The 22649-nt window shown below is 38.8% G+C and overlaps 2 protein-coding genes across 2 annotated transcripts in view; both read right to left on the reverse strand.

Annotated features, from left to right (window-relative positions):
• Window positions 1-13678: 13678 nt before the first annotated feature.
• hspb9 (heat shock protein, alpha-crystallin-related, 9) lies at window positions 13679-15479 on the reverse strand. Its single transcript, XM_020623493.1, has 2 exons — window positions 15106-15479; window positions 13679-14954 (listed from the first exon to the last, which is right to left on the reverse strand). Exons 1-2 carry the CDS (start codon window positions 15318-15320, stop codon window positions 14501-14503), a joined length of 669 nt encoding a protein of 222 aa, XP_020479149.1. The 5' UTR covers window positions 15321-15479; the 3' UTR covers window positions 13679-14500.
• Window positions 15480-17437: 1958 nt separating this feature from the next.
• Window positions 17438-22649, reverse strand: part of LOC109973697 (uncharacterized) — a 21967-nt gene continuing 16755 nt past the window's right edge. Inside the window, exons 4-6 of the mRNA XM_020623482.1 lie at window positions 22393-22642; window positions 20193-20327; window positions 17438-20090 (exon numbers count right to left, since the gene is read on the reverse strand). Coding sequence (XP_020479138.1) covers window positions 20053-20090; window positions 20193-20327; window positions 22393-22642 — 423 coding nt within the window. The 3' untranslated portion in view covers window positions 17438-20052. The remainder of the gene's footprint in view (window positions 20091-20192; window positions 20328-22392; window positions 22643-22649) is intronic.

Genomic DNA, 22649 nt, shown 5'->3' on the forward strand with positions numbered 1-22649 from the left:
GTTTTTCTGCAGAAGAGTGTGGGATCTTTTAGTTTTGTGCCACTGTATATCTGTGAACGTTATTTGTATATCTATTTTTATATTCTGTTATGTTGGGGGGTAAGTGCAACGTCAGTGCAGGTAAGAAAAAATATTAGCATGCATAGGAAAATGTGATGGCCATTTCTGTGGTAAAACTAAGTTTAGTGAAAAGTGTGGTCTTTAAACCTCAAAAACCAGCTATCCATGTACAGTATGTGGATGTCAAGCAGCACAAGTCTTGTTTGTGTAACCTGCTATTACATCAAATGTCACAGCCTTTTAACAAACATGGACACATATGGGATCACTGCAATTGTAGGAACCTGTTGACAGCTGTGAGCCAGGACCTGATACATGTTGATGGATACTGTGACAAAAGGGAAACACCTGATCTTACTCTAGTACTGTATGTTTGCACAGTCAGAAACAGGTAACCCTTCTACTGTCAAAGCGCATTTGTCTTGATATTTCCCTGCAAACATGCGGTCATAATTTTCCATTTTCATGTGCGTGTGTAGCTCTGTGTTGTTTAGTTGTGTATGTGAGCTGAAAAACAGCTTAAACCTGTGAACCCATGCTTGTTAGCATCTGTTTGAGTGGGCCCTGGCCATTCTTTGTGGTGTTTTGTGACTTTTTTGCCACAGTCGAAGTTGGTGTGTACTGAAGCTGTGCATTCTACTGCATTTTGTTTGACTACAGTTTGTGAAGCTTAGTTTGTAGATGAAGTGCACCTCACCCAGCATGAAGCTGAGGTTATACTGTAATCTTTCCATCACAATGTTGATCGGTCCAGCTAATGGAGCGCAAAGGCCATGCATCACTGTGTGTAACACTTTTTTATTTGTTTATTTTCATTGCACATATGTTTTAGAGTTCTCTAAGCCTCACTAAACCTAGCTTTTATCTGCTCTGTCACTGTCTGGAGTTAGAAATGTGCGAGGTAGACAGGTGGGCAGGGCTAGGGGCCATTTACCACTACAATACACTATTACAGGTGGTTTTTGTAAGATGTTTTGTACTGTTTGGTGTACTTTTTGGTATTTTATTATTCAGCTATCCCACATTTTCAAAATGTCCTCTCCTCTTGTAGTTAAATGTATGTTAATCTGTGAATATTACACCATTATGCATGCGGAAATGCAAATTAAAAAGTTGACATTTGTGACAAATTTAGCAGTGGTTAAATATATCAAAATATAAAAGAATTTTGGAGAGCCACCTGGACCACTTCCTTTACACTTCATTTACAGAAAACAATATAGAATTGTCATAGTTTGTGATGTCTTCATCAAAAGCTTTTATTCATTGGTATATAGTTTACAAATCCACAGTATCATTTGCCTGGAATTATAAAGCCAAAGGTAGTTATTTAGATTGTAATATGTAATTTATTTTAGGTGAGCCTGATTTTTTTTCCTGGATTTAGGGACCTACCTTTCTGTTTCTGTGTCACTCTTAGTGTTTATGACTCTTACAAAAAACCTGGAGGTTTTCCTTTCTGGCAAGGCCTTATTCAATAAGGATAAGCACCTTTATTTGGACAATGTCAGGTTTGCCGTGTAAGAACGACAAATGGTGTTTAGTGGTGGACTCAATTATAGAACCAGACGAATAAAGTAACAGGTCTTTACTAATAACAACAAGGAAAACAATACAAAGTCCGAGAGGCTAAATCAGGTCCATAAGACAATCCAGGGTCGGCGCCGGTAGACAGGAGTATCCAGGAGATCCAAAACTCGGGTAGTCAGGGGAAATAGCTCAGAGGTCGGAACACTGCAGGCAATCAGACTGGAAGGACATAGGCAAAACACGGTGGTCAGAAAAAACGGTATCAGAGGTCAGAAACGGGGAATTCAGGCAAGGTAAGAATGCTGGAACAGGATAGTAGATTCTGGTCTGACTGTCCTGTCACATCCATTATGTCACATCACTATCTTATTAAATTTGAAGCGATACTGGCCTCTCTTTGTTAATGCCACATTAGTCTGTCAGCTGATCTTGGTGAGCGATTACTGGGAATCCTGGATCCTTTCACCGCAGCGACAGGCCTTTTTGAAAACTGTAGCAGTGACTCAATCACAGCTGTCTCCTTATCAGAAGTATTTGTGGTTTACTGCTCTTTAGCAAGGTTGCAGGAGACTGGATGGCAAATGGAAAAAAACAAGAAGCTTTTGACTTCCAAAAGACAATGGGTCTAATTCACCAACATCTCCCTAAATGTTTTCTTAAATTTCTTCATAGGTTCTGCTGAAGAAAGACTTGTGCAGTGGACAACGAATGAGCGGCCACATTTAGTAGCGTCAGTAGTAGATATAAAATAAAACAAAAGAGATGCATAAGATGTTCTTACTCATTCAGTGAACACTGTATTGAATACTGTATAAGGAGAAGGGTGCCCAACTGATGAATTAAAATGGTTGGTTTGATCTCAAACCTGAGGAAACAAAACAAATACTGAAGAGAGACACTGACCAGTGGAGGAGGGCAGGCTGGCCCAGCACATCGGGGCCATACACGGCTCTCTTGGGTGTGCCATCAGCTGAGCAGACCTCCATGCGTGCTCCCAGGTCCCTTTAACTGTCCTGAGTCTGATCTGAGTCTACTGGACATCCAACACAGACAACCTCAACACGGGCCAAAATATCCAAAAGACACTTAAAGAAATTAACAGAAATTACAAATAAAGGTAAGCACTTAAACATGCTTGGTTTTTAAGTGGTGTGTTTTCTAATCCTAAGATACAATCACACTGTAATCACAAATCAAATCAAAATTTATTTGTATAGTGCCAAATCACAACAAAAGTCATCTCAGGACACTTTACAAAGTAAGGTCTAGACCTTACTGTTATCATTATTATTACATAGGGAAAACCCAACAAATCCCCCTTGAGCAAGCACTTGGTGACAGTGTAAAGTTTAAATGAATTTTAAAACCTTAAAAACAAACAATTAATTCCTTGCTGTAAATTTTAGTGTAGTGTTTATTCATTTTAAAAGACCATAATGCTTTGTAAAACAATGGAAAAATATTAAAGAAATACTAATAAAGACAAAACTGTTATTATAACTTAAATCCTATTATATAACCGTAGAACTGAGGAAAACAAAATAATCGGTTATTTCATGCACATGTCATCTCTCAGCCATCAGAGTTTGAGCTTTGGACAACTGGCAACGTTTTGGTTAGTAAGCCATATGAGCATACTCGCACACAAGTCATAACATAGTCCGCCTGCCACAAAAAAGAAAAGTCCTGTTCAGGTGTTACTGAAGAATAGGTTAACTGCCCAACACTGGTTACCAGCATAACTTCGACACTGTTTTTCAGCTTTCTTTATTTAAAGAAAAGGAATATGCAGTAAAAGTAATTATAGAAAAACACTTGTAGAAGTTCTCTGTAGAAAATGTTTCTCTGTGAGATTATAAATGCTAAAATGTGACAAGTGCCTGTGGGAACTGCAGTAAAGATAATTACATATAGTTTTAGATTTGTAGCTTGTTGTCATATTTAAACATGCCAAGTCAGTTTTATGGACATTTTGTCAACAGAAAAAAGACAAGCAAACCAAAAAATACATTTCAATACAAAGTACCAAAACTAACCCTGAAGGAATATCTGGGGAAAGGTTTCCAGATACCTACGTATATTTATTTGTTTGCTTTTGTAGTTTCAGGTGTTAAAATCTACTCAGTCTTAACATGCATTATGTTATTCAACATATTAGAATCCAATATGTCAGTCAGGACCAGCTGATTCTGATCCAGTCTGATTCAAAACATCAAGACATAAACAAAAATGATTTAGTTTTTTCCTCCAGATATATTCATATAACATTTGTTGAGGCATCAGGCAACAATGACATACATACCAATCAGAGATACCTTAAGCCACATATTGTATTCCCTCACACTAATTTATTGTATGTAACATGTTTCACAGTGACTATGTGACAATTACTTTAAGTGTAATTAGTTTTCTTACTCTAACAATTAGATGGACATAATATAAAGCCTTGGTTTATAAAAGCTAATAAGCAAAGATGTGTAAAATGTGGTATATAGGGAACAGCACTGTTCCAACAGTAGAGAAAGATGCAATCACCTAACAGTGTGCAATCTAATGTAATCATATAAATGTAATTGTTCTGCTGGAATATGACCCAGCTTTAATATAAATAAATTAAGAGAATGATGATTGGCTCCCTGGGATGGATTACCTATAAGCAAGTTTAAAGTTCCTAATAGTTTGATATTCATATATTTGTGAGTGAAGGTAGAAAATTAGTCAGAAATAGTCAAATGTTCTGTGGCAAAATGCTCTGTTTGTAGTTTACTGGCTAAAGTATGTAAACCACGGTATGCATGTATAAACCTCCCTGACAACATGCTGAATGGAAATAGAGACAAAAAAAGAACAAATAGATATATTTTCTTTCTATTTTCCTGTTTTTTCTAGATGCATATCCATTCCTCCAGGTAAATCGCTCTCTATTTTTCCTTTGTTTTGCACACATGGTAGACTCAATAAAAGGAGTACAGACGTGTGAGAGATTAGCACTCAACTGTAGTCTATTCCCTGCATAAACACAGGAGCTGACTGACCTCCTGTGTGTGTGTGTGTGTGTGTGTGTGTGTCTGGTGAGGGCTGTAGATGTGTTTGGAGAAGCCAGTACACCATAGTTCCTTCCACAAATACTTTTACCTGTAATAATGCATTGTTAAATGGGCAGTTACAGTGTGTGTGCATTTCTGTGAGTGTACAGTAGTAGACTGTGTGACAGTTTAATGAACTGGCCACGTTTGTGCTGTTAATGACACTTTTTTTTTTTAAATTAAGAACTAGCATCTATCTTTGAAATAAGATAAATAAAAAGAGAGGAACAGATTTGATGTCAGTGCTAGTAAATTGACGCTGAATAGAATAAAACTGAAATGACCTGGAAAATTATACTGAGATGAAAACATATAGTAACACATTCAGACAGACTGACGTATATTGACAAAAAAGAACCCAGTGTAGCAAGAATGTAATATTGAGCCTGATGATCTAATCAAAATGAATTGGCCTTTTCCAAAAACTGATACTGATTGGCAAAGCTAATATTGAATGCTTACTACTGCTGCATGATCATACTTAGGGTAAGGGTTAGCTGGCAGCCAATCAGACCTAATTAAACTGATGATAATGGCTATATTTGTATATCAACAATGTTTCAGTGTATTTTCACAGGCTGAAGCTGAAAAGATTGTCATCTGTCTGTCTGCAAATTAGTGCAGACAGACAGCTGGTGAACATAGCGGAGCCTTGAACAGGTACAGAGAATGATATTCTCTTTAGGAGTTAAAAGCAGTGTGAATTTTGGATTTGCATTTATCAGGTGGTCAGAAATTAAAGCTAATATTGCTCTGTGTCTGCTGAACATATAAATTGGCAGTGTGTTATTAATAAGTTTGTTGTATGAACTTAATAGGTTACAATTACAGTTTTTAAAAGTATGCTGTTTCACTTTTGTGCCCTCATAATGGTATGGGTTAAGTTTTTTTTTTTTAATCATTGGGTCTCCATCAATTTTGTCTATGTATTGTACAACCCCAAATCTGAAAAAGGTGGGCCGGTATGTAACATTAAAACTGAAAATAGTGATGTGTAAATCATCTGAGTCCTGTGTTAGATTGAAAACAACAAAGCAGCACATTATTTGATGTGATACCTCATCAGTTTTATTCTTTGTTCAAAATAAACTCACTTCAATTCTGATGCTGCAACACATTCCAAAAAAAGGTGGGACAGTAAAGCATTTACCACAGTGTGATGTTGTGGTTCTTTTTCACAACACTTAAAAGACACTTAGGGACTGAGGACAACAAGTGATTAAGTGTGTCAGGTGTAAATTTGTCCCATTCTTCCTGCAAACAAGTCTTGAGGTTCACAACAGTCCTGGGTCTTTGTTGACACAATTTGAGCCACACATTCTTTACTTGGGACAGGTCGGGGCTGCAGGCAGGCCAGTCCAGCACTCACACCCTTTTCCTCCACAGCCAGGCCTTGATAATGTGCAGTATGAGGTTTTGCATTGTCTTGTTGAAATATGCATGGGTGTCCCTGAAAAGATGTCATCTTGAAGGCAGCATATCTTTCAAATGGGATCATTTAATTGTTTTACCTCATTACTGGCCCTGAAATGCAACCATTCCAACCTTTTTTGGAATGTGTTGCAGATTAGTAAGCTCCTGTGAATCTGAGCATATGCGCTATATTAATAAGAAAAACATAGCTGAGAAAGACCATGGCAGTTTGTTTGCATCTATGTGTGTCTGATTGTATCGATAGCAGCTTTGTAAAGGTTAGTCACTGAAAGTGAGGAGGAAGAGTGGCAGGAAACATTTAACCAGTGCTGATAAAACACCCCGTGCTGCCGCTGTCAGTGCACGTCATTCAGCATCATCATACACACACACACGCATTTGCACATGTATCTTAAAATGTACAATATTGCTTCTTCGTCTTTTTTATGGTGTATATTTTTGCTCTATAAAGCACATCATGAGGAACAATAAAGCTCATAAATACAGATCTCTTGACACGTTAGTAAGCATATGTGTGCGAACTGATACGAACAAGCACCAAAGCTTACACTCACATACAAACACACTCACATGCAATGCAAATGCTTTTGAAGCTTATTTCCTGTCTTGGTGTTCAGGAGCCTTTCAGTGTTTGTTTAAGCCTCTGATTCTTCTATCTGGATCTCCGCTCTGTCAGGACAATATGACAGCCAGACTTCACTGATAACCAGCCGTATCAGCACCAAGAACAAAACATCACTCTAATGCATTATGCGCTGAGCATATGTGTGTGTAGGTGTGTGTGTGTGTATGTATTCGTGACTTAGCCTCTTATTGTGTATTTTTGCGTGACTGTTTGCCTTGTTTGTGTCAAGATTCTTCTCTGCACATTTCCATCAGTGACAGCGGGAAGATATTCCAAGTCTTAAGACCAACAATGCATTACAAAACATGCCTCAACCCCTTCATTAAATATAACTACAGATCATATAATGGCTGAAATGAATGAGTTCAAGTTTCATAGCCACATTATTACATTTTCATTTTCTTTCTCAATACCATGCAGTAAATGAAATTCTGTCTCTGTGCTAACTCCATTACCTGTTCCTGTTGATTAACCATGTTATCATAGTCCCTCATATCCTCTTTTAATATTAGCATCTCAAAAATTAGCAACACATGCACTGACTGAAGTATTACACAGTACATAACAAAAAATATCTTGGAAGTAGGTTTTGCACATTAAACAGGAGCTGGATGGCTTCTCTCTACTCAAAAAAACCATTTGATTACATTTTTTTATCTTGACAAAGAACTGTTGTTGAAGACCCTCTGATATGCTGGACACATTATATGTTTCATCTGGTTTGGAAATGTCTTGGGATCCATCGTGGAAGACGTTGAGGACATGACTGGGGGAAGGACTTCAGGACTCCTTTGTTTAGCCTTTCACCTTGTGAGTGGGACTTGGGTAAATGAGAAAGATTATTAACCATCTTAAAAATCCTTTGACTTTGAGAAATGCATAGAGCAGCTGACGCATTGTACCTAATAGTCAATACTGACTTGATTGTTTTCTTGAGGTCAACAACTGGGAGCTGAGGTATCAGTTTGCACAGATATAAGGCCTTGTGTTTCCCCTGGGCATGGAGCTCTGCCCAACATATTACAGGCTACTTTTTATATCTGTGACATGTCAGAAACAGCATTAATGCTGTCCTATGACCTACTGTATGTCCAGCCATAAGTCCTATAACTTTCTGCTTGAAAACCAGGTGTGTGTGAGTTAGTGCTGCAAAAGAAGGGTTAGGACAGAACAGTCCCAAAGGGTCCTTGCAGACTAGTTGTTATAAGTGGAATGGTGAAAATGTCTTGAGAAAATCCTTATAGAAAGACAGAAACCAGAAAGAAATGAAAGAGGGGTAAATATGGCTTCTCAGTTTGGCAGTCTTTCCTCTGATCAATAAAATGATTTCAACCAATGATCTTCCAGTATCCTGCACACATCTGTTGGCCTCTTTGGGAATGGGAACAGAAAGACTAAAAAGGGGCAAACAAAAGAAAAAGCAACAGCATCTTAAAAGCAAAAACAACAAAAAAGTGCAGAAAGAGATGGTGGGATACAGACAGCATCAGGAGAGATGAAAAATATGAGCAATCTTAAAACTTAAAAGTCTAGAATGCTTCTTTTTAACTGCTGCCTCGGGTTCTTAATGAAGACAGCCCACACTGCTTGGTGTGACCCATGGACAGGTCTGCAGTCACTTTTTTTTTTCTTCTTTTTTATACTTTTCCCAACACAAGCAGCCCGTATCTCACACACCGTGCTTCAGTCCCTTCACATTCTTCGCACAAGTCATGGACAACACCAGGCATCAATGGGTAGTTTGACATATCCCTCATGCAGGGCAAGAATTTATGACTCTACGGTGTATAATTATGCAATCTGACTTGGTGGCCAGCTTATCAGACAAAAGAATTGTGCAGTCTGAACCAGACTTTCCATAATCATTACTACAAAATGTAATTACATTGGTGTTATGTATTACTAAGTAATGTGATGGTAGTGATAATATGATAATGTGATTACACTGGTGTAAAACCATCAATAAATAACAAAGTAATTGTATTTTCTTTATAGCAAAGTAGAAAATGGCGTTTTCTGCCTTCTACCAATTGCATTCTGGGACAGACTCCAATGCTCTACCTATTGGGTTTATGTAAAGCACACTGTAGAAATAACGCTTTTTGCAGCCCACAACAACTTTTCAGCGTGTCATTTAAAATGCAGATTCGAAGCTGGTAGACACAGACTTGTAACTTTTATATAATTTTTTACTAATGTGTGAGAATTACACAATTCAGAACATGATGATGCTGCATTTGTCACCTTTGATAAATCAGCTCCCACAATGTCATAACTCTAATTCCATTTGGTGGACATCTTGATCCAAAATGACTCACAATAGCTGACAAAAGCCCATCCACTTTCTTTAGCATGGGTGGCCCAGTGGGAATCAAATAGCCAACTCAGGCAGGGTTAGAGTGTCGTGTTCTTCCCACACAGTATACGAAGCAGTATCTGTGTGGAAAAGACCATTAAGTGTGGTGTTATCATCTGTGAGAAATAAAATCTGTCAAAACTAAGATTAATATTAGTTGTCTGTTGGATTATTTGATCAGGGATCAGGCCGAGTGTTTCATAGTAACCATGCCATGACATCTTTCCTCTAGGTTAGATAGGCCGATTTAATGTTTATTTAAGTAATCAGTCAGATTTTGGCAGTTTGTGCTAAAGCAGGCCACACACTGAGGTAAGAGTTTGAATGATGAGCTGCTGGTCTTACTGTGATACCTGAAGAGAGAGGAAGAGATCACAAAATTAAACCTGCAGGATGATTGCTCACTACTGTCACTGATGTCATTTGTGTGTTAGACAGGTACAACTGTAGGCAGTAGTGTGGCATGAAACCCATATTAACCCAGAGCTACACAGCACGAGAAGAGAATGTGACACCTCTGTTTTTACACTGTGTACTCTGATTCAAAATCAAATAAAAGGAGATGTAATTAACTACATGTTTTTCTGGAATTTAAATATGTTGTATTTTATGTATTTACAGTATGTATATTGTATTTTATGAGTATTTCTAAGTCATTTTAATACATGGTTAACACCAGAGTATACTTTGCTATAGCTGAAATCACATACATCACTGAGTGCAAACAGAAACAGAACAGTTGTAGAGCCATTCACATCAAATTTATCACATTTGAAAGATATTTCCCTTTGTTAGCACACATGAACCACTGTTTACTGTACAATGTGAAAGTTTCACATACAGGGTTTGCGGTCATGTCACATCAGATTGATTCATAATACTGAGATATGATTTTCAGGTACTTCACATCTGAAAATAGACGGGAGGTTGAGCAGCTGGTCCTGTGGTGTAGTCACAACAACTTGGAGCTGAACATGCTCAAAACAGTGGAGATGACAGTGGGCTTCAGGAAGAGCCCCCCCACCTTACCCCCCTCACCATACTTGGCAGCACTCTATCAGCAGTAATGTCCTACAAGTTCCTGGGCTCCACTATCTCCCAGGACTTGAAGCGGACATCCAACATCAGGACCATCACCAAGAAGACACAGCAGAGGATGTACTTCCTGCGCCAGCTCAGGAAGTTTGATATGCCGCTGATACAGTTCTACAGAGGAATCATCGAGTCTGTTCTCTGCAGAGTAAGATGAGGCAGTAGGACAGGTTTTAATGTCTTTCTGTAAGATAGACAGAAACAGATGCAGTCTTGCAGGATCAGGCTGAGAGCAGTCCTCAGTTCGATCTGAAGTTGAAACTCCGGCAGGGCGCAGTGAAGGCAAGGCAGAATCGTAGGTCGGTAGAACAGGCAGAGTGTCGATATCAGTATAGCAGTCAGGCAAGAGGGAGGAGGCTGGATTGGGTTGGTGGAGCAGGCAGGGGTTCAGTACCAGGATAGCAGTCACAAGAAAATAAAGCTGGAGAGTCTAGACAGGGCATAAAACAATCTGGCAGCTCCCCACAGGGTGGGGTGCAGGTGAGAGCGATTATGGGACAGGTGAAACCAGTGTGCATGATGAGATGAAGTTACCGGGAGTTAGGGTGGGCTGGAGACAGGAAGTAGTGCCAGAATAAAAGCAGGGCAGGAAGTGGATGGGGCAGGATCATGACACGATTTTTCCACCAAGGAAACAGATCTGCTTGTGTGTGAGTTGAAGATGCACGATCACTATTCAAAATGGTATTTATTATAAATGCATAAATATTGATGTGCACAACACCCAATGAACACAATGTAATCATTTTATTTTTTTAGGTTTTGAACATACGCATCCTAGGGTATAACAACCACAGTGCACAAGCATTGTGCACACACCTAGAAAGGCACACATCACAACACAGTCAAAGTGCCCATTAACTAGTAATGATCATATGTCTGTTAACCACAGACCTGTTTTTTGCTGCTCAGTGGCACAGTCATGTCTCATTTTTAGAATTTTCTCAATTATAGAAACAAAACAAGTGGTCTTGTCTCAGTGGTGCAGTGGTGTAGTAATTTTATTTTCTGGTCCCCTTAAACAACTACTGACACTTTGTGAATGAAATTTGCCCACACTTGGAATTTGGGGGCCGTGGTGGTTAACTATCTTGCGGGTAGTAGGGTTTAGTAAAACATATAAGAAGAAATAAGAATACAAATACATTCTTGCATCAAATTCAGGTACAAAATTAAGATCAGTATATAAACAAAATGATGAATAAATTGTGTAAGTCTTATGAAAACATAACATGGGGGTTTGCTAGGTGGTATACTTATTGCGATAAAACAGCTTGTTCTTTACTGGTGACCTCACAATAACAATGCTTCCTCTTTCTTAAGTCACGTGTCACTGTACTGACCAATCAGAAATCAGGAGGTCTTATAGTGAGGTAAAAGCAAGGAAATCCAGATTATTTTATACAGCTTTAAAGTTACTAATGAAAATACTTTTACTTGTGAATATGCCACCAAATATGTAAATAGTTAACTGTGTAAGCATAGTCAATAAATCCTTGTAACTTAATTAAAAAAATATGAATTAACATTATTTCTCCTCTGAACCTTAGAATAGCTACGACCTTCTGTAGTAAAATCTAACAAGCCTCTTAGTTCTTACATACATTTAAAGTAAAGACTGGTTTTCACACATGATGGAATGGGGCACAAATCAGATTACTGAAATGCAACTTTTGTATATTTAGGGTGAACTAGCTGCCAGTGTAAACAGCATCCTCCCTTGAGGAAATCTGTCTTCAAGACAAACAAAGTGTTATCATCGCACTGGACTGGAGAATCCATCATCATTATGACCTCATAACTGTCGCCATGGAGAATGTGCAGTCATTTCCAGCAAACATGTGTGTGTGCGGTAAGGTATTGGCAATGGTGTTGGGGTGGTCCGAATCATCCCAACGATGCCCAGGGATACATCATCATCTGCTGGTCTTGCACACTGTTCTCCACACCTGCACACATACACATGCACACACATAATTGCATCTGTATGGCAACAAGAAGCCCTCACTGTGGCGAACATCATTCTACATGCGTAAGCACATTTGGTCTTAACAAGTTTAGAAATGCAAGAACTTACGCACATGCAAACACTCATGCACAAATAGCACAAATACATGCACAGTCACAATCACATACACCTACACACAACAAACCCCTGTAGAGCCTGTGAAGACATTTCATTCGAGGACAATCACAGAAACTTTGAGGGGAGAGAGAGAGTGTGAGGCATGCAGACAGATGATAAGAAAGAAAGAAAGAAAGATTCCAACCAAATAGAAACTCAAGGAAAAATAGCACACTGACAAAGAGCTAAATAAAATGAAATAACGGTATATGAGAATGCATTTTCATCTGAGAAAGAAATGTATTATGTTTTGTATGTATGTTATGTATGTTTTTCATTTTACAAAACAGCAGCCAGTTAAAGCCAGATCTATTGTAACAATGTCAAATGAGAACAATGAAAAGAACTTCTCATGAAAACAAACATCAATATATAATTGAAAAAACATTTTCCTTATGTTGGCAAAGTCTTCAAATCTGATTGTTACCAAATGGCACAGTTACATTTATTGCATAATTATTAAAGTACTGTCTTGTTGGAGGAAAGCCACTGACCACTGACTGAAACCAGAGTGGCTGTACATGGCCCTTTGGTGTGGCTACAGCATTTCAGTTGCTGTGTCTTGTCTCAGATATGGTATGTGTCATCATCTGCACCAGCCACCACAACACTTAGCCATCTCAGTTTGTCAATTCACACTGGCATGTGAGTTAGCTAATGTTGCACTTTCACACCTTGTGTCACAGCCCTGCAAATCAGTACAGCCACAGCAATAAATAGCAATAATAGCTATAAACACAGTGATGGCAGTTCCCATAGCTGTTCACAGTGTAACCCACCACACTATCACAGCTTCACCAGCAGCCACTAATTGGATTAGCTGAAACGTCAGTGTTAGTGAACCTTCAGCGACCATGATGTGTTACTTTCATCATCTCATCACAACATTTTGACTAGTGTCAGTACTAGTTTTTGAGTATGTTATTTTCAAAATAACATGGCAAACAGACTAGATGACATTAACTATCTTAATAACATTTGTACTTCTATCTACCACCTTAATGGAGAGCTTTATATAGTTAAAATAAATTCATTTAACCTTAGGCTATATTTTGCTTAACCCACACCCATTTCCACAGCCAGGTGCAGACAGCTGCATCAGTTGGTACACCCACCAGCCCTATGGCTACAGTCAGAGGAGGTGCACCCACTGAAATGCTGTAGATAGTGTTGTTGTTTTTTAGTCGTGGTAGCTTTAAGTTCTCAAGACAACTTCCTTTCTCTAACTAGTTTTTACAGCACTAAAATGGAAGAACTGCCTTAGGACCAGATCAGTCAAGTGAAAACTGTTTACCTAGATAAAGTTCTAAATAAATAAATGAATAAAAAGCTGCAGCTCTTTCAAACAATCAGTTTTACTGTTACCCTGGATAATTCACAGAACATATACAGTTTTCATAAGGACGAATTCTTAATATTAAAACTGTTAACAGCACGTTCTATTGCTTGTTACAATAAAAGATGCAGCTGTTATGATAAGTACTACATATTCAGTTTTTCTCTATGCTGAGCATGAAAAACCAAATTCCATTCACCTCAGTTAAGATACCAGCTGATATATTAAAAAATAAAACCAAAACTCGTTGCGTAACAAAATACCAACAGGGATAAGTCAACTACATCTGTTCATGTCTTGCATTTCCCTTTCTTTTCTCCTAACGTCTTTATGTCTTCTCTGTTGAGACACCCTAGGACTCAAAACATTAAGGTGCCGCTACTGTTTGTCACCTGCTCCGGTGTGCCAGCAGGTTTCTGCTCTCCAGGAAATCAAATGTCACTGGAGCTTCTTAAAGTTACTAATTCAGCCTCCTCAGGGGAGCTGAACATAATGCAAGCATTTACGTAAGACTGTTCTCTTTCTCTTCCGCCTGCTTGCTGTCTCACCCCCCTCTCTCTCCTCCTGGTCCATGCTCTGTGTAAACTGGTTGCTGGCACCATCTTGTGCCCAGAAAAGTAACTAACAAGAGTAGTTTTATATTTATTTAGTACATCCCAGCATTATGAAGACACTACTGTACTAATATACTTTTCTGAAAATCAAGCACTTTATTTCAACAGTTTATACAAATTGTAAACTTTACTCATTATAAACAGTCTTTTAGTGTAAGTGTGTGAGCACAAAAACATAAATGTTTATTAAAAAAATGAATTTTCATTCATACAGTATGTGTGAAGTATGTGTCACATATACATTAGTCTGTGTGCTCCTCCTCTGTCTCATCCTTGGTGATGGGAAATTCCAGTGATGTCCTGAACCGAATGGGCACCTGGCGCTCCTCACTGACAGGCTGTTTGGCCACAGGGGCGTGAATTCGCAGCTGTCCGTTATCCATCAGGGAACAAGATAGGCCAGACAGATCCACGTGATCGGGCAGGTTGATCTTCTGGACGAACCCCATCTGAGATGCTGCTGCAGAGCAGAGGGAGGCGCAGGAGGATGAGGAGGAGCAGGACTGGGTCTCTTCTGCTCCTGCCTGCTTCGTGGCCACCACTGCCAGGCTCCGCCCTTCTAGTTTGACCATGATTTCACCAGGGGCATAACCACGAGCATCAATGGTCACCAGGAGGTCGCTGTTGTTTTCTGTGACTTCCTTGTGTAGCTCTGTGCTGGGAGTCTCTTTCTGCTGTTCTTTACCATCACTCAACCTGAAAGAGAATCAGAATCGGTATCAGAATCAACTTTGTCATCATCATCCACTGATTTGGACATGAGCAAACCAACTACAAGTTTGAAAACAGCCTAGAACTCACCCATTTAAGTCTATCTACTGCTCATATACTCAGTGACTGCACATACCTTTCCAAAGTGGAGGAAATGAGGGGCATCTGGATAAGTCTGAGCAGGGGAAGCCCATCGTGGAGCTCCCTCAGGAAGCTGTCAGCCAGCTTGGCTCTCCGGTTGAAGAAGTCTTGCTGCAGTGAGGAGAGGGCCTCGCGATGTAGGGGCCGCAGCAGCCTGTCCTGGGTGAAGAAAGGGTCATCACTGAACAGGCTAGCAGACTGGGACATCATGTCTTCTTTGGAAATCTTTGTTTATAAGGCAGTGTTCAAGCAGTGGGTATCGTAGCCTCTTTGTTTCTTGATTGCAACGTCCCTCTCTCCGACCTAATATCTTGAGGTTCCGGTGAAGAGTGAGAGCTCAAAGCTTCCCCAGTTTCTTCTTCTTGTTAGTCTTCTATCAGATAGTTTGGGACATTACACAGGACTCGTTTCCTTTATATACCCTAGCTGTTGTGCTCTGGCCCACCCACTGGGCTATTTACAGCCCATTAGCTCACTGCTGTTTGTGAGCGTGTGGTAGCAAGGCCAGGAATGGCCTGCAACTCATCAAGTGCTAAAGACAGCTCATGGTCACATCCTGTTTGTGTTTGTCTTAACACTGCTCCAAGAAATGTCCTGTTTATTACTTTTCATCCCTAGTTGGAAAAATACTGATGAATGTCTTTATTCAGCAAACACCAATCAAGTGTAAAAGCTCTTTTGTAGTATCAGAATAAAATGTAGATACAGTCTAAAATGAGAGTAAGAAACAAAGTTAAGGACAGTATGATTCTCATAGTCAATGTTTTTTTTATCTTAACAAATTTTAGACGTTAATACGTTAATATTCATGTTATTGAGCAAAAATGTTTTTACTGTCAGAGGCTTTTTCTCAGTGAGTTTAGGGGAAGGTAAGAAAAAGCAGATACAAGGACAAGACTGGCTTATTTACGGGCTTCATTTCTTTTTCTTACAGATATGGCAAACAAGACTAAAACAACTACAAATTCAGATTTTGGCTGCATTCAAGTTTTATAAAATACTAGAAACTACTGAAAAGTGTGGTACTGCTCTCACACTACAAACTATGAACAAGAAAGTGAATAAGCATCTTTCCCCAAATGTGTCAGTCTATTCCTTTAACTATTACACAGCTAGCATTAGACTGGATAATGAGACCAAATAACTGAAAGTCATTTGATTGCCAGTTAATGTGATGTTATAATTCCCTGTGAGAACTGACACACTGTAACGAAAATGTTCTGAGAACAACTGGGGAAAGTGAGGTGTATAATCTTTTATTATTGTTATGGCTCACAGACATGCCTTTAAAAGGTATGTGAACATTTTTCCTGGAACAGTATAAAATGATATCTGAGATTCAGATTTCAGCAGCTGTTAACCTACAGTACAGACCAGCAGTGTAAATAAAGCCTGTCTTATTGTAGGCCACAAGGCTTCATCACTGCGTTTTGGAGGGTCGTCCTCAGAGCATAAACATTTCACAGAGTCTGTGTGTGTGTGTGTGTGTGTGTGTGAAGCCAGTGTGCTGACATTAAAAGGAGCTTGTGTCATATCTATTTGTGACTGTCTTGGCGTGATACTGTAAGACTGCCTTCACATCATTGGCTCAAACAGTGAACTAGCTCCCATGTGATTGGCTAAGAGAAGCTGCCTGATTTCCCATTTCTGATTGTGAAAATGTACAGGAATAAAACGGATAAAATAACATCAGTTTATTTATATTATTTTCAATGTTCATGTAGTTTTTCCACTTTACTCAGTTAAATATTTTCTTGGCATGAGTATTATTGAAGGTATTGCTGACTGCATCAAAGATATTGATCCTACACTAATTTTAGGTTTCTTTTATTGTTTGTTTATGGTAAGCTTGACAGATTTAGACTGAAGTTAGACTGAAGTTAGACAAAGTTAAGACATCATGAGAATGGAAAAAAAAAAGGATAAGTCAACTTTGAGTTACGGTTACTGCAAAAATAAACTAGTACGTCACTGAACCAGGGGATTCCAGGGACAGAAATAGAAAAGGGGGATTCAAGATGGCTACCTTCTCCTCAGCTTTAAATAAGTGGGTTATTATTACAGCACCCAGCCCAGGTCGGTCATTATTTATAACTGTATGAGAACATCCGGCTTAAATCTCCTCACAGTCATATCTAGGTTATATGTGCACGTGTATGCATGTGTAGGCAAATGAAATCTGTAAAAAATGTATTTGAATAAACTATAAATATATAAAAGTGAGGTACAGTTTCAACATAACATGTTTAAATTTAACACTGCCTTTAAAAACATTCAATTTCATCTATTTCAATAAATTTGGATTCCAAATTGTTTTACAAGCCATCAACAAAGATATTTCCAAACAAATACATTTATAAAACAACATTTACTTCCATTACAACTGCACTCTGATGATCTGAAAAACTGTTTTAGTTGTAATTTATTATGTTTTTGTCAACCAACAGCTGGCAGTAACTTCATATTTAGCTTTCAGAAATAAGAGTGGTATCAGTGTAAGCAAAAACTGAAATGTTTATTTTCCAAAAGTCCTCTTGACATATGTTCCTATAACTATTGATTTGACAAGATAAGAAGATAAATATAGGTGTAGAGAACCCAGTAAGAGATGCTTATATGATGGAAATACTGTGATCAACCATAGTGGAGATGTCTTAAGTGAAATGAAGTGATTTTCAAGTAAACTTGCTAGACTTAATGTTTTTTTTTTTAAATCTGTATGACAAACAAAATAACAATAAAAGAATAAATGTTTAAGGACTCAATAATCTGTGCTGTCTACAACATCTAAATAATTTCTTTTTTTTTTTTGCACATGCTGTATATACAGCTTGATTAATCTGATTCAAAGTAAAGGGATTACCATTACCAGTTATTACAATTTGCTCTGACTGGCCAAGAATATTTGTGCCAAATTTCATGGCAATCTATCCAATAGCTGCTGAGACAAGTTATTACAAATGTCAACCTCATGGTGGCACTATAGGACTTTTTTTCTGGGGATAATGAATGTCATTAAAAATGTTCATGGTAAGTTGTTAAGATGCCTAAAGCTAGACTAACCAACAGACTCACTGTAGTATACTTTGAGTCATGCAACAAGAACAAAAAAACTTTAAAGGGAGTATTTAACAGTGTTGCAAACTCTTGGAAGGCAGGAATCATAATGTAGCACTAGTCAAGAATCAAAAATATGAATGTGTTTGAGTTAAGCTCAAAAAGGCCATCCCTGCAGTAATAAGAGTTATCAACAGAGGCAGAAATGTGTATTGACCTTTACCATAGATGTTATATAAATATGGACAACTGACAGCTCCCACAAGTGTAGGTATACCATATAGTACAGGTCCTAAACCGTGATCCCTCCATGGTAGCAAATGGGACATGAGCCAAACTAACATTTCAAAGTACAAATCAAATACATTTTTTTTTCCAGAGGTGATTTCTGTCATTTTAGGTAGATATTGTTGTGCTGTGTACAAGTGGTCATTTTTATACCAAGTTTGTTTTAAGAATGTATTTGATTATATAAAAGGGTGTAAATCAGATTGTTTAACAGCTTTGTTTGGTGATCTGATAAGTTACTCAACTGCTCGGCCACTACTACGCAGAATCTGGTTGCAAAATGCCAAAACTAGCAACGGTGGTTTTCACAAAAATTCGGCTTTACTTTTGCATAGTGGCGAAGTGGCAAGGCATTGTCCATATTTAAATGCAGTATATGGCCTGTACTGATTTGCCCTAATGCAAGGAATCCAGGAAAAGAAAAGTTCTGGTATTACACCCCATGCGTCAAGATTTATGGAATAAAACCTGAAATACTTCAGAAATGCCTGGAATGGTCTGGTTCTGTACCCAAAACTAATCACACAATTTAATGTGAGGTCTACAGCTTCATGAAAAATGTTTCCCCTCTCGCCATACAGGTGATATGTCTCTTCCTCAGCCTGAAGCCCTTTACCCGAGGCCTGTGTGTTCTGCACAGTATCTAACAGTAGGTATTCCTGGCACTACACTACACTGGATAGAGTTCTGATGGTAATACTGGGATCTGTTTGAGTCTGAGTGCAGCTATGGTAAAATATCCCTAAGTAAGACATCTCAGCTATATTTTGATGGAAAATCCCAAGGTCTTGTCTTGTCATGGCTCTTCCACTGCTTGATCTTCATTCTCTGCCTGCTGCTTTGGACATTCTTTCAACAGCTTGTATTTGGGTTCCATCTTGCAGATGTACTCCTGGATACTCTGACCTTCATCCAGGACAGTGGCCTTGACAGTCACCAGGCCTCACCCACCTTCTTTCTAGCTGGTGCACAGACTCTGGGTACTGGACTTGGGGTGGAACCCATTCACTGTGAAGAGTTTTCCAGATCTTGACAATGACCTCCTCCTTTGGCCAGCTCATTATAGGGGCAGGTCTGACAGAACTGGCAGGGCATCTACAAACATATACACACTGGCAGTCCTATTATCTTTGAGTAAGAACAAGCTACAATATTTGTAGCATCATTCCACATTTACCTGTCCCTGCACTTTTACTGGCAATTGTACTTTTAATTTGGCAAAAAACTGTCCTCTGTCAAGCTAAACTATGTGACTAGTAGACACTTAAAAGTTTTGATAAATATCCTCATTTTGTCCATTAATTTCCACAGTTTGCTCACAAATTGATTCAGTTATATTTTCATAGTCATTTTCATCATCACTGGTTTCATCTTCTTCATCATCATCTTCTACCTCATCCTCCCTGCTCTCCTCTGCAGTGAAAAGGACCTCACCAGCCATTACGTAACTTGGTGTGGGACCTGCTTCCTCATAGTCATGACCCTCGTCACTCTCTGGCTCCTCATAATCATCGATGTACTCTTCTTCCACTCTCCCTGCTTCCTCTTTGAGTTTCTCCTTTGTGTCCACTAAATCAACATTCACATAGTCCTCGTCCTACTCATCTTCATAGTCATTCCCAGCTCTGTCAGTCACTGAAACACAAAGATCAAAAGAAAGTGTGAATACATATGTAAGCTTGTATGTGTAAGTCTGTATTGTAAATGAAGAAACTCTGTATCCTGTGAAGCACATACATTGACTTAGCACAAGGACTACAGGCTGCTTGGCTTGTCGTCTTCTCCTGTGGACCAGGCAAATCACCAACAAGATCAGCAGGAGTAGCAGCAGGATCCCAGAAGCTACCGAGGAGACCAGGGGTAACAAAGGCACTAGGAGGAAAAACATTTAGCAGTGTATCCTTGAGAACATGTCAGATTCTCCATGAATGTTACATATTGTTATTATAGAGAGTGCAGTTTTCATCTGAATCTCAGACCTCCTCTCTCTGTTGCCAGTTATAGAAATCCTGATATCAGTGAGAACTTTATTCCAGTCATCTCTCATCTTTTTCACTATACTAGGCATTGTGAGCACAGCGCCTGGCTGGTTTAAGTCCTACCTTACAGATCAGTCATTAAAAGTGGCATAGTAAAGATAAGTGTGACATTCTTTCCACTGGGATACCACAAAGATTGGTGTTTGCCCCCTTTCTCTTTTCAATATACACCACTTCCCTCAGTCTGATTATCTGTGTGTATGTTTTTACCTACTGCTGCTATGCTGATGATGCCCTACTGTATTTGTCCTTCCCACCAGACAGCCCCACCGTCTCAGCACAGATCTCAGCCTGCCTCACTGATATCCTAAAATAAATAACTCGTGACCCCAGGCAGTGGTCTGTACAACATCAGTATCCAACTCAGCTCTACTTCACTCTCACTACCAAAGTCTGCAAAAAGTTGTCCCAAATACTGTGCAAATGTCACAGCATCAGTCAACACATCAGTCTATCTCTTTTATGTGATGCATTCTGTAGTCTCCAGGTCCTTAGAGCAAAACATTGTTTCACTGACAGCCAAGTCCTACATGTGTCTTACTTATGCCCAGGAAAAGATGATCTACAAAGGGCCTGTTTGGACCCTGCCGTGACCCAGGGCCCAGGACAACTGATCCAATGTTCCCCTGATGTCAGCAGCTCTGCTGATAGCACCTCTTTTCCATTATCTGAAACTGTTTTCAAATCCACCTGTGCCATTCACATAGGTCTTGCTTTTCTTCTGTCAGCACTAAATAAAGAAAACATGAATGTTTTTACGTCCATCTATCCACCGACTCTGTATGCAAACATGTCACCTCTAAGTCTCACTTTGCATATGAAAAAGTGCACTGAGGGACCACTCCACCACCTACAGATGTTTTGCTTATTACTCCACTTGTTACTTGCTCTTGCTTTCATCTACACAAAATATCATTTGCATAAATTTACTATTTAATTCCTAAACAGTGTGCATAAAGGTCCTCTACAGAGTCTCTAAAAATAATTTACATTCTCATAAATGAAACATATAAAAGAGTTACTTCTCCTTGAGTATTTTCATTATATGCTTTTTTTTACAGTTATAGTCCACTACATTTTTTCCACTGCATTTATTTAAAAGCTTTACATTTTTACTTTACACATGTTTGTATACAAAACATATAACTGGCTTATGATGCGTTGCTGTAGATTACACTACTCAACAATTAGTAAAACTGGAACTTTGAGGTTTGATTGAAAAACAAGCAATTTCAGATTGTCACTTTGGCATTTTGTAGTTGTGATGAATATTTATCACTACTGTCTGAAGCTTTGCAGTCTAAACAACTGAGGGATTAATAGAGAAAATGATCAGAGTAACCCACAGCAAAAATAATCACGAGTTGCTGCCCTATTTACAGTGCAATGGTCAAAAATTAACTACACCTACATTAACCGTAAACTGCTGCTTACAAGTTAATACTGAACATGAGTGAATGATCTAATGTCACATTTTTCTGCCTTGAGTACTTCACATTTTATTGATCATACATACAATATTCAAACCTAATTGGCCAAAAATGCAGAAAAATGTCTGTATTTTTTCATTTAGTAAGTAAACCACAATGAACAACAGATCACACAAGTTAGATTTCAGTTTAACTTCCTTTTCATATTCGCCCTCTCCTTCCTGTTTGCTCCTGTTTCTCTTTCTGCCTCATCTCTGTCCCCATGTCACTGTCTAATTTGCATCAAAGTATAAACTTGTGCTGATAGAATAAATATTGAAAAATCCTGTCTGAAACATATGATGTGATTTATGATGACAGTTGGCCTTGTACATAGGTTTAGAGCACCACTGTCATGTTAGACTACAGTCTGTTTTATTCATTTATTAGATAAAATGTAAAAATTCTTAAATTATACAGTGTACTTACCTTTAACAATGACAATAATTGGTGTTGTCTCAGTGGAATTGAATCTCCGTGCAGACAGTGTGACTTCGTACACACAGCTGTAGTTGCCCTGGTGTTCATACTCTGCTACAGGGAAGTCAAAGGAGGCTGAGTGGTTGACTGCTGACTTGGTGCTGATGATGTTGGAGCCAGAGAAGATGAGAAAGAAACGGCCATCAGGATAGCTGCAGTTTATGGAGCAGGTGATGACAAAGCTGTAACCCCTGGTGACCTCTGCA

The sequence above is a fragment of the Monopterus albus genome, unplaced genomic scaffold (assembly GCF_001952655.1).
Source record: "Monopterus albus unplaced genomic scaffold, M_albus_1.0 scaffold301.1, whole genome shotgun sequence".
NCBI classification, from domain to species: Eukaryota; Metazoa; Chordata; class Actinopteri; order Synbranchiformes; family Synbranchidae; genus Monopterus; species Monopterus albus.

Excerpts from the sequence above, each read along its gene's own strand:
- hspb9 (XM_020623493.1), bottom strand. The coding sequence starts at position 15,320 with ATGATGTCCCAGTCTGCTAGCCTGTTCAGTGATGACCCTTTCTTCACC. Across the intron at positions 14,955-15,105 it reads ATTTCCTCCACTTTGGAAAG|GTTGAGTGATGGTAAAGAAC; the intron begins GTATGTGCAGTC and ends ATTCTCTTTCAG.